The sequence below is a fragment of the Heteronotia binoei genome, chromosome 1 (assembly GCF_032191835.1).
Source record: "Heteronotia binoei isolate CCM8104 ecotype False Entrance Well chromosome 1, APGP_CSIRO_Hbin_v1, whole genome shotgun sequence".
Lineage (NCBI taxonomy): Eukaryota > Metazoa > Chordata > Lepidosauria > Squamata > Gekkonidae > Heteronotia > Heteronotia binoei.
Window position 1 is genome coordinate 83,431,080 of NC_083223.1, and position 22,468 is coordinate 83,453,547.

The 22,468-nt window shown below is 45.3% G+C and overlaps 1 protein-coding gene across 11 annotated transcripts in view; it reads left to right on the forward strand.

The window, feature by feature from the left end:
* ANKRD6 (ankyrin repeat domain 6) overlaps positions 1–22,468 on the forward strand; it is a 113,331-nt gene that overhangs the window by 70,379 nt on the left and 20,484 nt on the right. For 5 of the 11 annotated variants that reach the window (XM_060237092.1, XM_060237100.1, XM_060237138.1 and 2 more), the window contains exons 2-4: positions 14,493–14,591; positions 15,951–16,128; positions 22,046–22,144. In XM_060237092.1, the coding sequence (XP_060093075.1) occupies positions 14,494–14,591; positions 15,951–16,128; positions 22,046–22,144 (375 nt within the window). In that variant the 5' untranslated portion in view covers position 14,493. Of the gene's footprint in view, positions 1–14,492; positions 14,592–15,784; positions 16,129–22,045; positions 22,145–22,468 lie in introns of those variants that run through there. The other 6 variants (XM_060237120.1, XM_060237129.1, XM_060237155.1 and 3 more) reach the window with 3 other exon arrangements.

Here is a 22,468-nt window from a genome sequence, read left to right on the forward strand (position 1 = left end):
GCAGATCTGAATCCGGAGGGCTGGTCTGCCTGCCTGAGCGGGTAGTGACCCCCCCCGAGATGGCTGAGGGGGAAATTAATGAGTCCACTACCTCCTCCCGGAGACTGTCGTGTTGTGGCATGCGAGAGAGGGCGTCTGCTAAAAAGTTCTTTGAGCCTGGGATGTGTTTCAGCACAAAGTCAAATTTAGCAAAGAAACCTGCCCACCGGATTTGTTTTGCAGTCATTTTGCGGCGCCCGGTGAGGGCTTCAAGGTTTTTATGATCGGTCCAGATTTCAAAGGGCACTCTCGCTCCTTCGAGCCAGGAGCGCCAAGTTTTCAGGGCAAACATGACTGCAAACGCCTCCTTGTCCCAGACTGACCAATTTCTTTGTTCGTTGGAAAATTTCCTTGAGATATAGGCACATGGACGGAGCACCCCATTTTCCCCCCTCTGCATTAGTATGGCTCCCACTGCGGCGTCGGAGGCGTCGCATTGGACCACGAAGGGTTTCCGCTCGTCAGGATGAGCCAACACGGGTTCGGAGGTGAAGAGGCGTTTTAGTTCACTGAAAGCTTTTTGGCATTCAGGCGTCCACGTTAGGCGTGCGCCCGGCTTTTTCGCCTCTTCACCCTTCCCTTTGGTTTTGAGAAGTTCCGTGAGGGGGAGCATGACGGTGGCAAACCCCTTAATGAAATCGCGGTAAAAGTTAGCGAACCCGATAAAACTTTGTAACTGTTTGCGGGTTCGAGGGGGTTCCCAGTCTAGTACCGCTTGGACCTTTGCGGGGTCCATGGCCAATCCCTCCCCCGACACCCGGAAACCCAAATAGTCCAATTCGGTCTTGTGGAACTCGCATTTTGACAATTTAGCGTACAGTTTGTGTTTGCAAAGGGTGCGTAACACTTTTCGGACCAGGGGTACATGAGACTTTAGATCTTGTGAATAGATAATGATGTCATCAAGGTACACCACCACCCCCTTAAACAGGAATTCCCGTAGCACTTCATTGATAAAGTTCATGAAAACACCAGGGGCTCCCTGCAGTCCGAAGGGCATGACTAGGTACTCAAATTGTCCCAGGGGGGTGTTGAATGCTGTCTTCCACTCATCCCCCTCTTTGATGCGGACGCGGAAGTACGCGTCTCGGAGATCAAGCTTTGTAAATACTTTGCCCTTTGCTACGGTGTTCAACAAATCCTTTATCAACGGGATCGGGTAGGCGTTGGACATGGAAATCCCGTTTATAGCACGAAAATCTGTGCAGAGCCTAAGAGACCCGTCCTTTTTCTTTCGGAAGAGGACGGGGGCGGCATGGGGGGCAGTGGCCGGCCGTATGAAGCCGCGCTTAAGGTTCTTGTCCAGAAACTTTCGGAGTTCAGCTTTTTCCGCCCAACCCATGGAGTACAGTTTCGCCTTGGGAAGCTGTTGCCCTGGGATCAGCTCGATGGCACAGTCCGTAGGGCGGTGGGGCGGTAGCTCGTCCGCTTCCTTCTCGCTAAACGCTAATCTTAGATCCTGGTATTCCTTGGGGATTGAGGCGACTTCCTCGAGAGTGAGGCAAGCCCGCATGTTTTGGGGGGGAGCGTGCGGTCCCCATTCGGGGCGCCAGTGGTGATGCTCACACCTCCAATCCGGGAACCGGACGATTTGTTCCTCCCACCTTATGTCTGGTTGGTGGCGGGCGAGCCAAGACGAGCCCATCACCACGTCGAAAGAGCAAGAGGGGGCAATTACGAAAGTTTCAATCCCCCAATGCTCCTCGGTTCCCACCGGGACTGCCTGAGTCTCTAACGCACATGGTTCCCCCCTCATGGGCCCCCCGTCCATCTGCTGGAACTGCATCGGCTGTGGTAGGGGGGAGGTGGCTAATCCCAACGCCTCAACTAGGCGGGGGGTGATCAGTTCCCTGTTACACCCGGAGTCGATCAGCGCTCGGGCGTGCATGAATCTCTTTAGGGTAGGGTTGAGGAGGGTAACAGCCATAAATAGTAAACCCCCTGTTGCTCTCACCGTGAGGAGTGCCGGCTGTTGCTGGACCTGCTTTGCGGCACCCATTAAAGCAGGTCGCTGTCGTTTCCCGCCGACTCGGTGTCGTCCGATTCTTCGGTCGATTCTTCCACTGTAGCCAAGTCGGTGGTAAAATCCTCGTCAGTCGCCAAGGAAGTGGCGACGGAGCCCCGGCTGGGCTCCTTCGAGCGGCCGCTCTTTTTCTTCTTCGGCCCTGGGGTAGTTGTCTTCGCCGTGGGTGGGGTGGCACCCACTTTTACTGGGCAGTTGGCAGCGAGATGATTTGGGTCTCCGCATTTGAAGCACTTGCGAGCGGGAGACGGGGTGGAGGCCGCCGGTGCCTTTCTCCCTTCGGATTTAGTCGGCGTGAGCTTCGCCGCCTTCTTCGCCAGCTGCTGCCGTCGCATCCCCACATGTTGAAGGTTGGTCTCCACCTCTCCGGCCAGCTGGATCCATCCGACCAACGTGTCGGGTCTCCCTTGACTGTAGCAGCGGTCGAGGATTGACGGGTTCAAACCATTGATGAACGCGGTATATTTCATGACCTCGTTCCATCCCCTCGCCGCCGCGCAGTACCCCAGGAACTCGGTGGCATACTCGCGGGTGGAGCGGTTGCCTTGCTCTATGCGCTGAAGGGCGGCGATGGCCTTCTCCTCCCGCAGGGGATCGCCATACTGGCGGAGCATCGCGTGCAGGAACCCCGCCACCGTAGCTAGCTCGGGTTTTCTTCCCATAAAAAGCCCGACGTACCACTTGCGGGCCGCGCCTCTCAGTCGGGATGCGATGTGGTACACTCGGCTGGCTTTGGTCGGGTAATCCGCACCCCAGTGGGTGAAGAACGTGTCGCACTGTATGGTAAAATACTCCACGTCCTCCGGATTCCCATCGAAAGTAATCTTCAATTCTCTTCCTCGACCCTCGGCCCCCCCTGGGGCTCGCGGCGCCCCCGGCGGCGGCGCGGGGCCCGGTAGAGCCGGCAGGATCGGGGCGGGGGGCGCTGGGGCCCCTGGAGCGGGCAGGGCCGGCAGCGCCGGGGCAGCTGGGGCCAGCGTGGCTGGTGGTGCCGGGGCAGGCGGAGCCGGCGGCGCCGGGACGCCCGGAGCCGGCGGGGCCGGGGCGGCCCGGAGCTTGCGGCGCTGGGGCCGGCGGAGCCGGCGGGGCCAGGGCGGCCGGAGCTTGCGGAGCTGGGGCCGGCGGAGCCGGCGGGGCTACGGGCAGTTGCCCCAGCGGTAGCCCTCCAATCGGGACTCCCAGGACCGCAGTTTGCAAGGTGCGGAGCTGGTCGTAGATCGCGCCCAGGTTCTGCTGCAACTCCTCGGCCATCGTCACGCGGGATCGATGCACGTCGTCGTGTATCTCCCGAACCCAGTCGAATAAGTCGTTGCGGAGGGTCCGGATCTGGTCGTCTCCCCCTCGGGGCTCCGGGCCCTCCTCTTGGCCGCCGTCTCCGTCTCCGGCTCCCCCTTCGCCCAGCATGCTTCGGTACCGCTGCTCCGCGGCGTCGATTGCTGCCGTGGACTTCCGTGGGCTCCAGGTTCGCGGGGCTCCAGGTTCGCGTGGGCTTGCTTAGAAAATGTGTCGACTACGACCAGGATCACTGTTATAATGTCAGAACTTAAGAACTTCAAACGGATCCCATACTTGGTTACAAAGTTAGGATTTTATTGAAGAGAACTAAGCACTGGAAGAGGCAAGATAACAGTGATGGCGAGAGCCAGCACCAGCACAATTTTATACACGTAAAACAAACATCTCACAAAGCCACAATTCACACCGTTACAGGCACATCTGTCTTCTCACCATCACTATCAGTAGAGAGGATGCCTCCCTACTTCGAAGGCCATGCTGCTCGGCTTCAAAGGGTCCCAGTGTGAGAATGTGCAGAGACATAACATAACTCATTCTACAACCCCAAATATTTTGGATACCAGTGGGGCAAGGTTAATTACTATTCAAGCATTTTGGGTCAAGCAAGGGTTACAACATGGAGTCAGTTTGGTTCAGTAACAAAGCAGTTCTAAGTCATAGTAAAAATACATTGCAGCATTGGTCACATTATAGGGAACCAGCAGTAAAGATACAAGTTCTGACACTTCCACAGAAAGACACCTGTGTATTTCAGCTTTTTTCTGTGCTTTGCAGCACATTGGGTGGAAAATGAGCCCATCAGGGGAGAGTGGAATATAAATAAAATAAATAAAATAAAAAGGGTTACTTGAAAAGAGATGAGTTTTTGCCAGGGAAGGGAGGGAGGGGGGAGGAGAGCAGTCTGAGGACAATACTTGTAATCCCAACTTTGCTCCAAGCTTTTAAATAAAAATAACAGCAGCATGGAGGACACAGGATGAGGCTTCTCTACCCCCCCCAAGCTTTGAAATATTTGAAACATTGAATGTTCCCCAGGCTGTACTACATATCCCAGCAGCCTCCTCCAGGAACGTATGAACATATGAAGCTGCCTTATACTGAATCAAACCCTCGGTCCATCAAAGTCAGTATTGTCTACGCAGACTGGCAGCGGCTCTCCAGGGTCTCAAGCTAAGGTTTTTTCACACCTATTTGCCTGGACCCTTTTAGTTGGAGATGCTGGGACCTTCTGCTTACCAAGCAGATGTTCTACCACTGAGCCATCGTCCCTCACAGGAATCCCATTGACACCAGCTGCTGCCATTCTGCAAGAAGTTTGAAGTGCTGTTTCCCATAAGTGCTTATGCACATGCTCAAAAGACAAATGATGGAGGGAAACCCACTGCCCCATTTCCTGGCCACTGCATCTGATCAATCAAGGATGGGATAAGAGTGCATTGAAGCAGGTTAAGGGGGTTAGTCTGATCAAAACTCTCTGTAACTAATCTCCCCCCCCCCCGGAACAATTAAAATGAGACCACACTGGATCAAACTGCATGTCTGATCGCAGCCTATGCTTCCCTCGTCTTCAGCTTTATTTCTTATTAATTTCATTTATACTCTTCATTTCTCCCCATTGGGGCCCTGCACTCACTTATATTGTTATCTCCTCCATTTTATCCTCACAACAAACAACCATGTGAGGTAAGCTACACTGAGACTGCCTGGCTCAAGGTCATCCACAGTACAGTGTGTATTTGAATCAGGGTCTCCTAGATTCTAATCTGACACATTTATCACTACACCATATTGGCTTTCACATAGTGGCTGCTATTGAATAATCGTAAGCTACCAGGTAGTCGCTGCTGAGCATGGGTGAGTCATGGAGGTTGGGTGAGTCATAGAATCATAGATGTGGAAGGGACCTCCAGGGTCATCTAGTCCAACTCCCTGCACAAAACTCACAAACACCTCCCCCTAAATTCACAGGATCTTCATTGCTGTCAGATGGCCCTCTAGCCTCTGCTTAAAAACCTCCAAGGAAGGAGAGCTCACCACCTCCCGAGGAAGCCTGTTCCACTGAGGAATTGCTCTAACTGTCAGGAAGTTCTTCCTTATGTTGAGTCGGAAACTCTTGATTTAATTTCAACCCATTGGTTCTGGTCCTACCTTCTGGGGCCACAGAAAACAATTCCACACCATCCTCGATATGACAGCCCTTCAAGTACTTGAAGATGATGATTTATCATCTCTCAGCCGCCTCCTCTCCAGGCTAAACATCCCCAACTCCTTCAACCTTTCCTCGTAGGACTTGGTCTCCAGACCCCTCACTATCTTTTCACCCTCTTCTGGACCCATTCCATCTTATCTATATCCTTCTTAAAATGTGGTGCCCAAAACTGAACACAATACTCTAGGTGAGGCCTTGCCAGAGCAGAGTAAAGCGATACCATCACATCACGTGATCTGGACACTATACTTCTGTTGATAGAACCAGGGCCGGCTCTCCCACTAGGCAAACTAGACAGTTGCCTAGGGCGCCGGGAGGGTGGGGTCACCAAATTGGGCTCCCCACCCCCCTCCCGGTGCCCCAGGCAAGCACCTAGTTTGCCTGTCTTCCCCGCTACCGCCACCCGGCACCACTGCTGCTGCCGCCAGTCCCTCCATTCCCTTCGCCTCCCCCCACAGCTCTGTTCCCCCATGCCTTCCCCTTCCCTGCTGCGGCTCTGCGCCCCCACGCCTTTCTGCCACGCCTCCTCCTTCTCCTCCCTCCCTTCGGACCCTTTCCCACCCACCCCATGCCAATTTCAACGCCGGAAACGGCTCTAGCGCCGTGTTCCGGCTCTCTAAAGCCCCCCTCCCCGGCTGTGGCTGAACACTCAAATCGTGGGTAAAACCGCACCACAGGACCGGGACGCATTTACCATCTCTCAGGAACAGCGTCCTGAAAGAGTGACCCCCACTGCCGCTGACTCTTTCCCTCCTCACTTCCTGGATGGGAGAGGAGGCAGCGGGGGTTGCCCTTTCAGGACGTTGTTCCTGAGAGATGGTAAATGCGTCCTGGTCCTGTGGCGCGGTTTTACCCGTGATTTGAGTGTTCGGCCGGGGGGGGGGCGGCTTTAGAGACCCGGAACGCGGCGCTAGAGTCGGTTCTGGCGTTGAAATTGGCACGGAGTGGGTGGAAGAGGGTCCGAAGGGAGGGAGGAGGTGGGGAGGGAGGGGGGCGTGGAGCCGCGGTGGGGAGGGGGGAGGCATGGGGGCGCCAGGCAGCGAGTCTGCCTAGGGCGCCTTGGGGCATCGGGTTGCTTCTGGATACAGCCCAAAATTGCATTTGCCTTTTTAGCCACTGCATCACACTGTTGACTCATGTTCAGCGTATTATCCACTAAGACCCCTAGATCCTTTTTGTACATACTGCTACTAAGACACTTGGTCACACATACTTGAGTCACTTGGTGGTTGCTGCCAGATCCAGCCCTAATGAGTTGTCTCGCTAGGGCAGGGAGTGGGGGAACAGGGGTGACCTGCAAGGCCAGAACAGCCTTGGAGACAGCCCCGCCCCTTTCCCCTATCTTTTATTGACAGAAACTAGACAATTGGCAATATTGTGGAGGTTGCCTGTCAACTCCCACAATGGCCACTGAGAGGGCATCTGTTTTTTAAAACTACAAGCATGCTTCTGTCATTGGGAGGTTACTCCCCAGTCCTTCCCCCCACCCAATTTCAGATTTTTCTGAACATCTGGATTTTTCCTTTAGGTTTGCATTAAGATCTGTCCCAGTGTTCATATCTAAGTGTCCAAGTTTGAGGCCATGTTGAAAATTAGATATTTATTTTTTGCATTTTTTGTGTGTGTGCTGATTCCTGGAAGTCATGTTGACCTCTGGCAACTCCTATTGGGGCATGGAGGATGTTCAGAGAAGTAGCTTGATGCAACCTGCCCCTGCATCCAGCCCCGGTATTCCTTGGAGGTCTCCCATTCAAATACTTGCAAAGGGCAGCCATGCTTAGCTTTGAGATTGGGCTTGGCTGGGCTATCCAGGTCAAGGCAATAATTAGATATATTGACAATACAAACTGGTGATACAAACACAGTACCAGGTAAGCAAAAACAATGACTCCGAAAGTATCTCTGGACAAATAATGACTTAATTCTGCTTATTGACTTTTGATCAAAGTACCTTTATGACATAGGCTCTCTCCACTCCTTTTATCTCTTTATTGCTGTCTCACAAGCCCATCCCCAGTTCTTCACTGTTTGTATTCATTCTCTCTTTTCTCATGATCTTCTTGTCAGTTTGGCAGGACATCTTCCTGGTCCTCTGATTAATGGTAATGCATAAATCTCTTTTGGGACCCTAGAGGCAAGCAACACCATGCTGTTTACTTACTCACTCCCTTTTTCCCTGACAAGCTCAACTCCTTAATTTATTATGATGGCTGACTCTGTGCCATTTTTTTCCTGCCTCTGCTCCTGGCCTTCCTTTCTGCTGATGTAATCCTAAGACATCTAACAGGAAAATAAGCTTGTTTCTTTTATGTTCTGTGAATAAGAAGGCCATCAAGTGATAGTGACTGCACTGTTTTAGCACTCATTGGTGGCATGCACAGAAAGTTAATATAGCATAGTGGATTACATAAATGCAGGCTTGGAGGAAGGTGACTTCCAAATGTAAGTTAACTAGGAACCAGGAAGTCTCCAGTTCAGATTTTGCCTTGTATCATCAATTGACTACATGGTTTTGGACAAATAAACTCTCAGCCCCACCCAACCCCTATTTGGATGGTCTTCATGGTGAAGCTACCTACATTGGGTTGGTTTTGTCCTCAGATAAATGTGGAACTGTCTTAGTTTGTGAGCGGCCTTTCTCTGGAAGAGTGTCTTTTGCCAGGGAAGGTTCTTGCTCTAGAAAATCTACACACTCCTCTGAATGGAGTGGTAGAATACAAACCAATGTAGAAGAAGCCATTGATAACATGGCAAAATGTGTTGGGTGAGGGATGCCAGCCTCCAAATATGACCTGGGAATCCCCTGGAATTACACTTTATCAACAGGCTACAGAGATCCTTTTCTGTGAAGAAAATGATGTTTTGGAAGGCGGATGCTGTGGCGCTGAACCCACTGAGGTTCCTTTTCTCTCTAGGCTTCACCCCGAAATCTCCAGGGGTTTCCCAACCTGGATTTGGCACCCCTATCCCCCATCCCCTGCCAGTGGCCAGAGGAGACCTGGCAACCCTTATTGGGTGGCAGTGTTGTCTTCTTGAAGAATCTACATGATAGTTCTCTTTTGACATCACAAGTACAAGCTGCCATATATAACCCTGCAGCAGCTGCTACTTAATACTTTGAGACAAAAAGAAGATTAAGGAAGTTTGCACTGACCAAAAAATGGATTAAGCCTGTCAGGCAGTAGTGGAATGTCCACACAACTTCCAGTTAACTTTTCAGCTGGTTTTCTATGACAGTTCTATAACATGCTAAGAAATGGGTGTCTCTATTTTACTCGTGCTACAAATTGCAACCAGTCAGAAGCCCCAGGCCAAAACTTGTAGGAATGCATAATTATAATCTTCATCTCATATCTCAGAATTACTTATCTGTTCAAGCTTACTGTACATGTACTGTATGTGTTAATGTTATCTAGAGACATGTGTGAACATCTTACTATGCAGTAAGTAAAACAAATCCCAAGTAAAAATAAAGCGAATCCCAAGATCTCATTCAGCTTTCAAATTACATAAATTACAAAACTGGACAAAACTAAATCACTAAATAAAATAGACAGTTAAAGGTATTAAAGAAATTAAAGGGATTAAAGAAACATTCAAGAGCTCTGTGGCGCAGAGTGGTAAAGCTGCAGTACTGCAGTGCTAAGCTCTGCTCACGACCTGAGTTCGATCCCAGTGGAAGCTGGGTTCAGGTAGCCGGCTTGAGGTTGACTCAGCCTTCCATCCTTCCGAGGTCGGTAGATTGACTACCCAGCTTGCTGGGGGAGAGGGTATAGATGACTGGAGAAGGCAATGGCAAACCACCTCGTAAAAAAGTCTGCCGTGAAAATGTCGTGATGTGATGTCACCTCAGAGTCAAAAACAACTGGTGCTTGTACAGGGGACTACCTTTACCTTTAACTTCAAAGAAACATTCAGCTATGAACTTTATCAAATACCTTCAAATGTGAAACTATAGTCCAACATCTAAAAATAAGAGAGGTAGAGTGCACAGAAGAAACTCTGCTTCAGATTATTTAACCTACTGCTATAAATTAGCATCAGAGTAACGACTTAGGTTTGAATCCCCACTTGTGCCCTGGAAGCTCACTGGGTGACCTTGGGCCGCTCATGTTCTCTCAGCCGAACCTACTTCACAGGGTTGATGTAATGGAGGAAGGAGAATGATGTGAGATGCCTGGGGTCCCCACTGGGGAGAAAGGCAAGGTACAAATAAATAAAATAAATCAGTTGATGACCTTAGCATAGACAGAGGATTTACATGAGGAAGTAATTTGTTTGTGTAAATACTAGTGTGATATTTGAGGAGGCTGCACTTGAATACTCCTGTTATTTCAGTCCAGTTTTCTTTCTATGATATTATTCCATTGCTGTCTCATGGGAGGAAAATTTACGTATAGGTAGATAATAATGCCCTGTTAACCTCAAACACTGTTCCACTCATCCTCTTCATGGAGTACTGGAAATTATAATAAATACTTCAGGAATGACCTGTCTATTTTCTTGCTAGATATTTCTTTCAATTGGTTAAAATAATCATGGCCAATAAAATATGGAGTACCAAAAATAGCTGTTACAGGGACAGGCAGCTCTGACTGTGGTCCTCTTGTATAATGGCAGCTGTACCAGTATTTATGCATTGTAACATGTTGATTCCACCATTACTTACTAGTTACAGGCTTCCCATGCACGAAATACACCCATTAATGTTTTGCAAGGACTGGGATATGATGTTGCCATGTAACCCATTCTATGAGTTCAGAATGAGATATCTCCATCTTGATAATGCAATCTGTGTTCCCTTGGCTATGTTACCAGAAAAATGTGGATGGGTGGATGTTTTCATTTATGTCCCTGTTATCCAAATTGGACTGAAAGAAGGGAGTAATTCGCTTTAAAAGGGTTCCAGAAATGAGTAATGCAGGGCCTTGTCCTCTGTATACCAAGGTGGGGATACTCCACAGTAAAATTATGAAGAAAGAGAGTTAGACTGTTATTGTAAACACAAAGGAATATCTTTATTGTATACAAAATAAACTAAAGGAAGTAAAAATGTAAAGAACCTATATTAAGCACCTGAGAACTAATTCCTTAAGTAATCATGCATGACACACACACACACACCCCAGCAAGAGGGTGCATTTGATAAAAAAGAAAAGGGAGGACACTGAAAAGATTTAGGAAAGAGAATTGCCAATCTCTAGGTGGGAGCAGGGGATCCCCCAGTTTGGAGGCCCTCCCCCCATTTCAAGGTCATCAGAAAGCCAGGAGGGAAATGTATGCTGGACACTCCATTATTCCATATGGAGACCAATTCAAATAGGGTATAATGGAGAATTGATCTGTGGGTATCTGGGATTCTGGGGAAGCTGTTTTTGAGACAGAGGTACCAAATTTTCAGCATAGCATCTGGTGCCTCTTCTCAAAACACCCCCCAAATTTCAAAAAGATTGGACCAGGGGGTCCAATTCTTTGAGCCCCCAAAGAAGGTGCCCCTATCCTTCATTATTTCTAATGGAGGAAAGACATTTAAAAGGTATGCGGTCCCTTAAATTTGATGGCCAGAACTCCCTTTGGAGTTCAATTATGCTTGTCACAACCTTGCTCCTGGCTCCACCCTCAATGTCTCCTGGTTCCACCCCCAAAGTACCCAGGTATTTCTTGAATTGGAGCTGGCAACCCTAGGGATATACAACCTGAAATCCTGGGCTTGAGGTTTGGAGAGGAGCCTGCTGTGCAGTTCCAGGGATGTTCAGGTAGTAGTGGGAAAACTGGCATACTTTTCTCTGTCCTGGGATGGTCTTTTTATGGGGAAGATTCCCATAGCTGGACACGGGAATCCACTTTCCCAGGAACCTGATTGGTCCAAGATGTGAAGTTGGAATCTCACTGGTTAGTTTAAAATTAACTGCTGTCAAACTTTGGTGGGAAAAAGTGGGGGAAATACCATGATTAGGCTATTGTGAGCCAAATCTGCATTGGCACAAGCCTGAGTGAAGCAACATCATTAACATACTTTAATTAAGATTCAGGTAGATAGTCGCATTGGTCTGAAGCAACAGAACAAAGTTTGAGTCCAGTGGCACCTTTAAGATAATTTTTTAAATTGTTGGTGTAAGTTTTCATGTGCAAGCACATGAAAGCTTATCCAGAATTAAACTTTGTTGATCTTAAAGGTGCCACTGGACTCATACTTTAAGTTGGAGTGAGTCAGAGCTCCATTGACACAAAAGTTTGGGTGAGTCAAGATAGCTCCTGAAAGAAGATGGAGTGTAAATTAATGACTTGAATGCCCTTCTTGATTGAGAAAAAAGAGAGAAAAGTTGAACAAGGGGTTGGTTAATGAAATAGCAACTTCCTTAGGCTGGGCAGCTTTGGGGTATGCCGGGATATCTGTTGAAAAGTCTTTTGTTATTGGGAATGAAGTGAATTTTTATTGTTATTAAGAACCCTGAGCTGAGGAAATTGCATTCAGCTTGGTAACACCAGCACACCCTACCTCTTTCCTGGGCTTTCATGGCTGTATTCATGTTCCTTTATGAGACATCCCAAGCTTCAGATCCCCTGGCATTTAGACTCTAAAAGGGGGTGCTTATTAAAACAACAAAGTCCAAAATAAGAGGGGGATCCCACTGAGCATGGGGGTTTTGGCTGGAGGAAGGGGCAGGGTCCTTACTGTCCCATCTTTTTGCTATTGTGATATTGTTGGGAGAGGAGCATATCTCTGAATGAACGTGGCATCCTCCTGTACCACACTGGGTGAGTCTTGCTGGTATAGGTAGGGTTGCCAAGTCCCCCACAGCTGTTGAAGGGGGACTTTTTCACATGCACACAGCACGATTGGCACAATGACATCACGCAGAAGTGACATATTGCACTGAGCACGTTGTGCAGATGCCCTTGGAATTTGCAGGAAACTATTGGGGACAATCTAGCAATTTTGGGGGAAAACTCTATGGTACCATAGAGATTCCCTCCAAAATTGCTAGAGTGTCCCTGTGCAAAACCATAGAGTTTCCCTTGAATTCCTAGAGCGTTCCCACATGATGTGCCTGGCATGATATGTCATTTCTGGGTGCCTTACATGCCATGTGGCAACAGGTCTCTTTGGGGGGTGGGGATCCCCCTGGCAGCCTCCTCCCTGTTGGCAGGTTGGGGCCCACCAAACCAGGGGATCCCCCACACCCAGCGGGAATTTGGCAGCCCTAAGTATAGGGGTTACATCTGTGGCATGTTTTGCTGTCCGAACAGTGGTGCTTCACCAGTTTTCTGCTGGCATAACAAAATTTAGTAGTTATCCTATCCCTAACTAGTGTGCTTAATCACACTGTTTGAATTTGGGTTTCCTTTTTAAGGAAAGCATAGCTCTTTACGAAAAGTCTAATAGATTATGGGCCTGCTTACCTAGCATTTTTTCTTAACATTTATTTTGCTACATTGCTAGATAGCTTGCAATTTCATTACACTTTCATAAACATTTTTTATCTGTTATATGAATTTTTAATTTGGTACCATACATTTACCTTTTATTTTATTTTTTTTCTTTGGCAAAAAACCATTCCTTCCCTTTTTATTTTGGTGGAATTCTGCTTTTGGCCACATTGAGGAATAATTCAGCATAGGACCCCAGAATCATTACCACTCCACCACTAGTCTTCTCTGCCAGGGACAAGGAATGGGTAATTCTCCCTCTGTATGCTGTGGTTGGCAGCCATCACTGCCGCTGGAGGCCAGCTGCCCAAGCCCCAGACAGAACCAGGGCAAGTGGCAGCAGGAGTCAGCTATTGTCTTCTTTTCCCTCTCTTTTTTTGGGGGGCAGGGCTCTGGGTTGTTGGGTTTATGCCGTGTGTGAGGCCTGAGGAAGATGCCCCTGTTGCCCACTGGCCAAGACCACCCCTGCTTGAAGAGAGTGCTTTCTTAGAGGAAATAAGTTTGTCAGGCTACAATGATTAAAGGTAGGCTTGTCAGCCCCCAAGTCCCAGTGCAGGATCCCCTGGTTTTGCAGATTCCTCCCTACTGCCAGCTAGCTGGCCAGCAGGGGAAGCCCCACCCCAACAGCCACCATGTAAATCTGTGCAGGTTTAAAAGAAGCCTGCAAACTACCTGTGTTTTGGACTCTGTGTATCCCTTTAAATCTGAACAAGAGGAAAGGTGGGTAGCCAGAGCCACATGAGTCTTCCAGTGAGTGTGTGGAGCATGTGAGAAAGGAAGAGAAGCAAGCATAGTCCCTTTGTTTGTTTGGAGAAAAACTCCACCCCCTAGGCTGTTCTGCTTTCATTTTCCTGTTAACCTGAAGAAGTTGGTTGAAATACAGCATGTGGCTACATTCAGAGTTCCTGTGAGTAAATTGTCCCAGTGAGATCACAAAAATGTGTGCATGTTAACTGTGTTTATTTTGGCTGCTTTGTGAGAGTGTGTGAATGTGTGTTCACCAGGGCTTTTTTTGTAGAAAAAGCTCAGCAGGAATCATTTGTATATTAGGCCGTACCCCTTGGTGCCAAGCCAGCTAGAACTGCATTCCTGTGCGTTCCTGCTCAAGTAAACTTTTGCTGTTCACTTTCATTTAGTGGAAGTGCAGTTGCTGGGGGATGAGGAAATAAAGACTGTATTCAGAGAACTGCACTGCTGTATTTTTATTTAGTCCCCAGATACTTTCTGAGTTGGACCTGGCAATCCTAATAAAAGGATGTGGCAGCTGAAATTAGGGTTTTCCACTGCATGATGGGAAAAGAATGAAATACTGAAATTGGGATATCTAATAATCTTAGATGGAGGTGTAGGAAGAGGAATATAGGAAGAAAAAGCCACACATGTATAAATGTGTTAGTATGTTCTAATGCTGTTAAACTGTTAATAGCAGTCTATGTGCTAGCCTGGCAACTGGCTTTGAGGTTTTTTCAACAATTTCTTTCTTCTGCTTTACAGCATGGGCGCACAGCTCTCCATCTTGCAGCTCACAAGGGCCATCTTGGTGTTGTCCAGATTTTACTCAAGGCAGGCTGTGATCTGGACCTTCAGGATGATGTGAGTAGCTGCAAACCACCATTCTTACCACCATTCTTACCCTGAGGAAAGTCCCCCCTCCACATTAGTATTCAAAAGACCAGGCAACAAGTTGTCTCCTTCTGAGTCTGCTTCTGTTTAGAACAGATGTTTGCTTTGTTTGTATGCTCCGAAGCTTTATAGGTCAGCATGCAGGACGGGATAGTTAAAGACAATGGCATTGTAGATGAATGCCTTGGGGCTTGTTTTCAAGACCCAGATCTCTTAAAATATATCTGCAAGAGGCAGAAAAGCATGGGGCCAAAGTGAAATCAGCTTATGTATGCAGTGTAGGAAATATATTTTGTATTTTTAAAAAATTGCATGGTGCCCTTTGTTTTAAGAGCCTGAAATTAGACCTTGACTTTTTTACAGGCAAATATGTAATGCAAAATTTAGATCTTTAGAGGGAACTGAAATACCCTCCTCAAAAAACCCTTCCTTACCTTATTGATGATGTTGTTTATACTCATTTCCACTCAGACACACATTCAGGCACCATGATGAATACTATGTGAAACAAAAGTGTTTTCTGGCACAGAGATTTGAGGGATGTTCCTTGTCATTTACTGCCTTGTGATCAGAAGAAGCATTCACTTATAGCCCTGATATTTCCATGCTATTGGCAGTTTTAAAATTTTAAAATCTGTGCAATATGCAACCTCCCCCCCCCCCCAAAAAAAAAAAATCCTATGCAGACGCGTGGGAGATGGCAAGTGAGCGTAAGCAAAAAGATGTCTTTTGTTTAAGATGTGCATTGCAGGCTTAGTCATTTGAATATTTTCCCCCTCTGCTTTAGATAAAATACAAAATTGCAAAATTGCCTTTTCCCCCAGATAAAACTCCTGTGGAGTTTAGTTACCTTTGCTGCTTTAAAAAACTATTTATATGACTTCTCAGATATTTGTAATTCCCTTTTGTGTCAGAGAGAACTTGTTTTCCAGTACTTAGGATCACAGTTTTATTGCCTATTTTCTCTCAGTTAGTTGGCTAATCATAGCCCCTGCTTTCAAATACTACCTTTGTCCTGCTGTTTTTTTCAGGGAGCCATGAAAGCCAGTAATCATTTTAGTTTTGACTTTTACGTTGTAGCAAATACCTACAGTAAGTAGAATAGAATGCAGAAACTTTAAGGTGTTGTGGAGAATTTAAAATTATGACTTCATGTTCTACAGATGTTGATCCTTAAACATATATTGTAAAAGACTATATCATTAGTTGAAGCATGACCTCCAGTGGCCTTGAATGGGATTATTATGAATTTCAGCCTATGGAGACCAGCTCTCTAGAGTATAAAACCCCAAGAAGTAATTCTTTCCTTCTCCCTACTAATCCTGCAAGTCCTTATTGGAGTCCTGATGCCATCTCTGATTGGTCAATGAGTGTTCACACAGCACGTACCTCAGAAATAGACAAAGGAAAAGTGACCCTGGTCAAAGAAGTCAAGGAAGAAAAAGATAAGAAAAAGCAGAGGAGAAAGGCTAGAAAAGACCCTAGAAGATTGCAAAGAGAGAAGGAGGTTAGCACTTTTAACTTTAGCTTCTCTCTGACACAGCTGCATGTAGCATTTTGATTGGCCAACTGGCATGTCAGAGTTACTTTAAAAGTGCATGGTTGCATGTTTTTCAGAAAAAATACCTACTGATGTAATTTTTATATAAAACCCCATTAAATGTCCTCTAAGTACAATATCTATATGAAATGCTTCTTGGGAACAATTTGCACAGTCAAAATCCCATACGGTTCTATCCCAATTTATTTGGATACATTTGAAATAATACTGTTTATATAAACGGGATCTAAACCTCTTCCAGCCCGCGACAGTTTTCTGATGACCTGAGTCATTCACAGATCTTTGTGTAGCTCTATGGACTATGTCCACAGGGGATAACAACCCTGTTATTGTTTACATTATGATGTTTTGGGACAAAAGAGAAATAAGTCAAGAGTTCTCCATCTTCAGAAAAGTGTATTTCAGCATTCCATGGTTGACAATTTCAACATATATTTGATAAGATATTCAATAAGAACAACAAATTAAAATAATATAAACTTCAAATTGTTAGTCAAAATTAATAAAAATTATCACTCATTTGAGGGCTTGAGCAGCCTGGGAGTGTGATCGACTAGAAGAAAAGGCTTGGTTCTTGATAAAAAGTTCTCCCAGACAAAAGGAAGTACATGTGATATGTAAACAAAGAAAACAAAGTTGATTCAGAGGTTATTTCAGGATACCGGCTAATGTATATATATTTCCTTGGTATAAAATACACTGTTTGGCTTTTAAGACTCAGTAATGTGGTTAGGAGGTCCTCATTCCCACTGGCTGGAAGACGGATCTGTCTTCCATGTATACGATGACTGGAGGACTAGTACCCGTATTTTTCGCTCCATAAGACGCACCTGAGCATAAGACGCACCTAGTTTTTAGAGCTGTTTGTGTGAATTTAGAGGCATTTGTGTGAATTTTTTGCAGTATTCGCTCCTTAAGACGCACACCCTTTTCCCTCCACTTTTTTTTGGGGGGGAAAGTGAGTCTTATGGTGCAAAAAATACGGTAATTTATAGCTGTTTTCCCTGTCAGGTTGTTCATCCTGAAAAGATTTCAAAGGCTGGCAAATATACAGATCCTTAATAAGCAAGGTTGCTGGACTGACCTTGTCTGGATATGGCACAGGTACTGCAGTATATACATTAGCAACTAATATTGTCAGTTGAGGTCAGCTGTGAAGATCACTAGTTCCTGAGGAGATGGTTAAGAGCCTTCTCTGCATCGCCAGTCATGCGGGGAGAATAAAATTCCTTCCTAAATCTGGAAAAGTTACTGATCAGCTGTCAGTGACACTAACTCTTCAGCAAAATCCTGTTACTTGAAAATAAGAGAGGAGAAGCTGAGGACCCTTGAGAAATTGTGGTGAGGTTAATAATTGGAAGTCACCTTTCCCCTAAATCCTCCTCCCGCTTTATTCCTTTTAACTAATATTCAATTATTCTTAACGTTCCATGCTCCTGGAATTTATTGGATCTGGTTGGAAGTTCTCCTGGATGTTGGAAGTTCTCCAGATGACAGGGATCAGTTGCCATGGAACATGGGGAAAATGGCTGCTTTGGAGGGTAGAATCTTCTCATCAGGTTGTTTCCAAGTTGTTGGGTTTTTTTCCTTTTAGTTAATTTAAGTCATCGTTTCTGCATACTTGGATGCGTACATACTAGTATATAGAAATGTACCTGACTTAATGGTGGCCAGATGTGACTGCTTTCCTGATTGGCAGGGAAAATATAAGAACATAAGAGCCCTGCTGGTCCATCTAGTCCAGCATCCTGTCTCATATAGTAGCCAATCAGTTACTCTGGAGGGCCAACAACAGAGCATTGAGGCCAAGACTTTTTCCTGGTGCTGGTATTGAAATGTGTATTACCTCTGAATGTGGAGATTCCTTTTAGCCGCCATGGCTAGACTTGTCCTCCATAAATCTATCTTGATTCCCTGTGCATCACTGCATTTTTGGCCACATTTTAATCATTTGTTGGGTAAAGAATATTGCCTTTTGCAGGGCTTTCTTGTAGGAAAAGCTTAGCAGGAACTCATTTGCATATTAGGCCACACACCCTGAAATCACCATTGTTTTGCACAGGGCCTTTTTTTTGTAGAAAAAGCCCAGCAGGAACTCATTTGCATATTAGGCCATACACCCCTGACACCAAGTCAACTGAAATTGTGTTCCTGTGTGTTCCTGCTCAAAAAAAGTCCTGGCCTTTTGTCTGCCCTGAATTTACTGTCCCATCAGCTTCACTGGATGTCCTTGAGTTCTAGCATTTCATTTGATAGAAACAGTGAGTTCTGTGCCTCACTGGCAGAGTTTTGCTAGCTGGACATCTTTTGTTTGGTTGCAGGGAGGGTCAGAGGAGGTGTCCATGCAAGCTGTTCCCTATCAGGATTGGATCTAGGGGAGGGCAGAGGGGGGTGCTTGCCCCAGTCGCCAACAGAGGGGGGGCGCCAAATGGGGTATGGAGTCCATTGTATTCTATGGGACCATAAGATAGAATGGTCCATAAGGGGGCATCATTTTTTAATTTTGCCACCCCTCAAAAAACATATAGATCCAGTCCTGTTCCCTATTCCAGTATGTTCAAAAGTCAAGATAAAAGGGGAGAAGTAGAGCTTGTGTAACCTTGCCCCATAATCTAATGAGCAGTCCTTTGCACCAGATATAAATTTCACCATACACATTCTAAACCTAATCTAGCTCACAGGCAGGGTAGAAATAAATAAATACAATTGTTTAGAAACAATTCAATGATGTCATCTAACATCAGGCTTGAATGTGGAATGTGGAATTATGCTATTTGATACACTAGCAAAGTATAGCATTCCTTCTACTGACAGGACCTTCTTGTTGTGTACTGGCTTGAGGACCTAAATCTACAAAAATTCTGATGAAAAATGAGCCAGAAAGCATCTCCTGCTGCTTTTTGTTTGGGTGATGGCTCAATTGCCTTATCCTGTAACCAGCCAAATTATTGACCTGGCTAGGTCTACAGAATATGTTTGCCAACCTCCAGGTGGGGTTGGAAGTTCTCCAGATGACAGGGATCAGTTCCCAAGGAACATGGAAAAAATGGCTGCTTTGGAGGGTAGAATCAATGGCCACCTATCCCTGTTGAAGTCCCTTCCTTCTTTAAGTCCCACCTTCTCCAGGCTGCACTCCCAAATCTCCAGGAATTTCCTAACCTGGAGATAGCCACCCTGCTGTAGGGAGAGAATTAGCTGTTTTACATAGTTTTCTATGTTCATGTGGGCTGGATATCAGTCTCCTTTTAAAAATGAAGATTTTATATAAAAAATGATCTTTCTGCTTTGTGAGCTGAGATTTACTTTATTAGGAGAGAAAGATTTCACAGAGCAGATGTTGCCACTTTGAAATGCCATCAAGTTTAATAAGGCCTTTACAGTGCAATCCTAAAGAGAGTTACACCTGTCTAAGCCTATTCATTTTAATGGGCTAATCTCTTTAGGATTGCACTGTAAATGAACTGCATTATGTTTTCTTGTTGCTGTCATTCTAACCTCATTAAAATAATGTTACAACAAGTAGGTCTTTTGTTACAAAATAATCAAGTTTTTTTTCTTCTCAAGAGCAGGCAATTGAACACTGTCATTTAGAATTATTTGGATCTGAACTGCAGGAAATAATAGGAATTATTTTTGCTCCAGGCATCTCAGTAATAAATGACCTTTCAGTGTGGTTTTCATGTATACCATCTTTTTTAACTTGGTTATTTCAGAAATGTCTTCCTACAACAAACTGGAAGCTATTCTGCTATTTAGGATTCATGTGCAAATCATGTTATCTGAATGACTATTTCTTTTTTGTGTTAGATGTAGTAACAAGGTATCGTCAGTTAAATTCTCCCTTGGAATTTAGGCCTGTGGTGATGACAGAAGCAAATGAAAACACCCATAAATTTAATGCCTTCTTGCACATCTCAAAATTATATTCATGAAATTATGTACTGTTTTCAAATATGGCTTTAACTGGAATGAAGAGTCTTTTGACATGTCCCAAATAAGATTACTCTGTCAGCAAACCTCTTTTTCCTATCTAGTTATGTTACATTATTGTTCGGGTTTCAAGAATTGTATTTGATACAGAAAAGTGGCATTCTTCGATTTAATTTTTTGTTACAATCACACCTTTCCTAGTAACCTGTTGGTGATGATCTGATACTGCTTCTTTCAGCATGTTTCATTTGTTTCTTTGGGTCAAGCTATATAATACACCTGAAATGCACTGGTCACAGGTGCATGACTGGACTCACAGTCAGATGTACATTGGAGGAACTCACCCTAATTAACACTGATTTGGTCAGTGTTGCAAGGGAATGCTGTGACAAGGAAGAAACTTTGAGTTTTCCTCTCAGCAATGCTTTGGCAGTGGAAAGGGAAGAGTGGGGCTTCCCCCCATTTCTCTGATGCCCTCGGATGGCAAAAAGCCCCCCTACCCTTTCTGCTGCTTCTGGGGTGGGGAAAGACTGTTATGCCCTCATGATCATTTATCAAAGCAAAGGCAAATTGTTTTCTGTCTGAGCTCCAGGTCATATGCCCACATTCACTTGTCTAAGTAGCTTTAGGCTGACATTGTTCTTCTGCTGAAATGCTTCCCTTCTTCCAATAGTGAATGGTAATTTAACAAAAGGTAGAAAGATTAACTCAAAAATGAATCTAAAAGCAAATACTATCTACAAGCCAAAGTAACAATAAAATGCTCCCCAAAAGTAAGCTATATACAACATTTATAATGTCAAGAAATCCAAACATATTTGCATGATTCATAAAATACACATGTATGCAACTGTGTTGGGGGGCCACTAGGGTAAATTGCCCCACGATAGCACCTCAGAAGGCATTTCAGAATTTGCCTTTATAGATGTGCCTCTTTTGTATTCAACCTCACTGATTGTAATAATTAAAAAATATTACAATAAATACATTTAAAAAAAATAAAATCCCTTCCATACTTATCAAATTGATTTAGGATGAAGGCAGATACATGTTCTAAGTCTATTGGAAGTTGAATTATGCACATTCCCGGCCCTGAAATCAAATACCTTGAAACTCAGCAAATGTGGTTCAAGACACTTCCAAGTTACATACAAAGTCGTATCTGTCTTTATCTGAGTCACTTGACTCTTAGCTTCTGCCTGTAACTGAACTCATGTAATGAATTTAAGTACAACAGACCGAATTGCTTCTTTTGAAAAATAATGGGCTTGATCCTGAGTCTTGCCAATGGAGTTAAATCCAGGGAGTTGGACTTCCCTCTGTACCCATTCCTGATGGGAGTCCTCTGAGTTCCCCAAAATTTTCTCATGTAGGCCAAAAGAGCATAAAGTGGGGGTCTGCAGTGGAGTGGGGAATCAGTGCAAATAGTCTTCCCTTCCTTAGCAATGGACGTTGCCATTCTGGCAGCATAAGTGCTGTGGAACCAAACCTTAGGATCTAACACAGCTGTTGCTTCCAAGCAAGGAAGGCATGACCATGAAAGGAAGCAGCATGAGACCTAAGATCATCATCATAATGACATGCATGTATACAGAGCATGAGCACAGTAGTTATGCATGAAAACTGACACATAGGTTTCTTTCTATTTTCCAAATGCAAGTGCTTTCGGTATAGGAAAAGCATGACATCTGAAATGCTTTCAGTGCTGAAGATGTCTATGAATAACTGCACTGATGTAATTTGACAGACTATGACTTTAGTCTGGGTTTGAAAGCCAGGATATTAACTGGGCTGAGGCCAAAAGAGTTTCCCATAAACACCTAGCACTGTGTGTCGCTGTTTAAGGGGAATGTATTGACATGTGCGATGTATGTGCATGTATATTTGTGTCAGTTTGAAATGAAACATAATGGTAAATTTGTTCTCTTTGCAGGGTGATCAGACAGCTTTGCACCGAGCTACTGTTATAGGGAATACTGATGTAATAGTAGCTCTTATCCATGAAGGGTGTGCTTTGGACAGACAAGACAAGGTAAAAAGAAAATGTACAAAATAGTTGACACCCCCCTCCTCTTGGCTGTTGTCTCAAAAATAGGCTGTTTTGGAATGTGTTTGTATAGGAAATGTAAATAGTTTAAAATATTATTTTTAAAGTCACAGACTAACATACTTTATTTATTTCTGTTGATTTATACCCCGCCCCTCCCACAAACTTTGAAACATCTATATATTTGTTTCTCAAGCATGGCCTACATCCGCAGATACCTAAATCCGCAGATTGGAGCCATGCTTACCCAAAACAGATTTTTCTACAAATTTGCATGACCCACCCCCCTCCCAAGTTGCAGAAAAATCC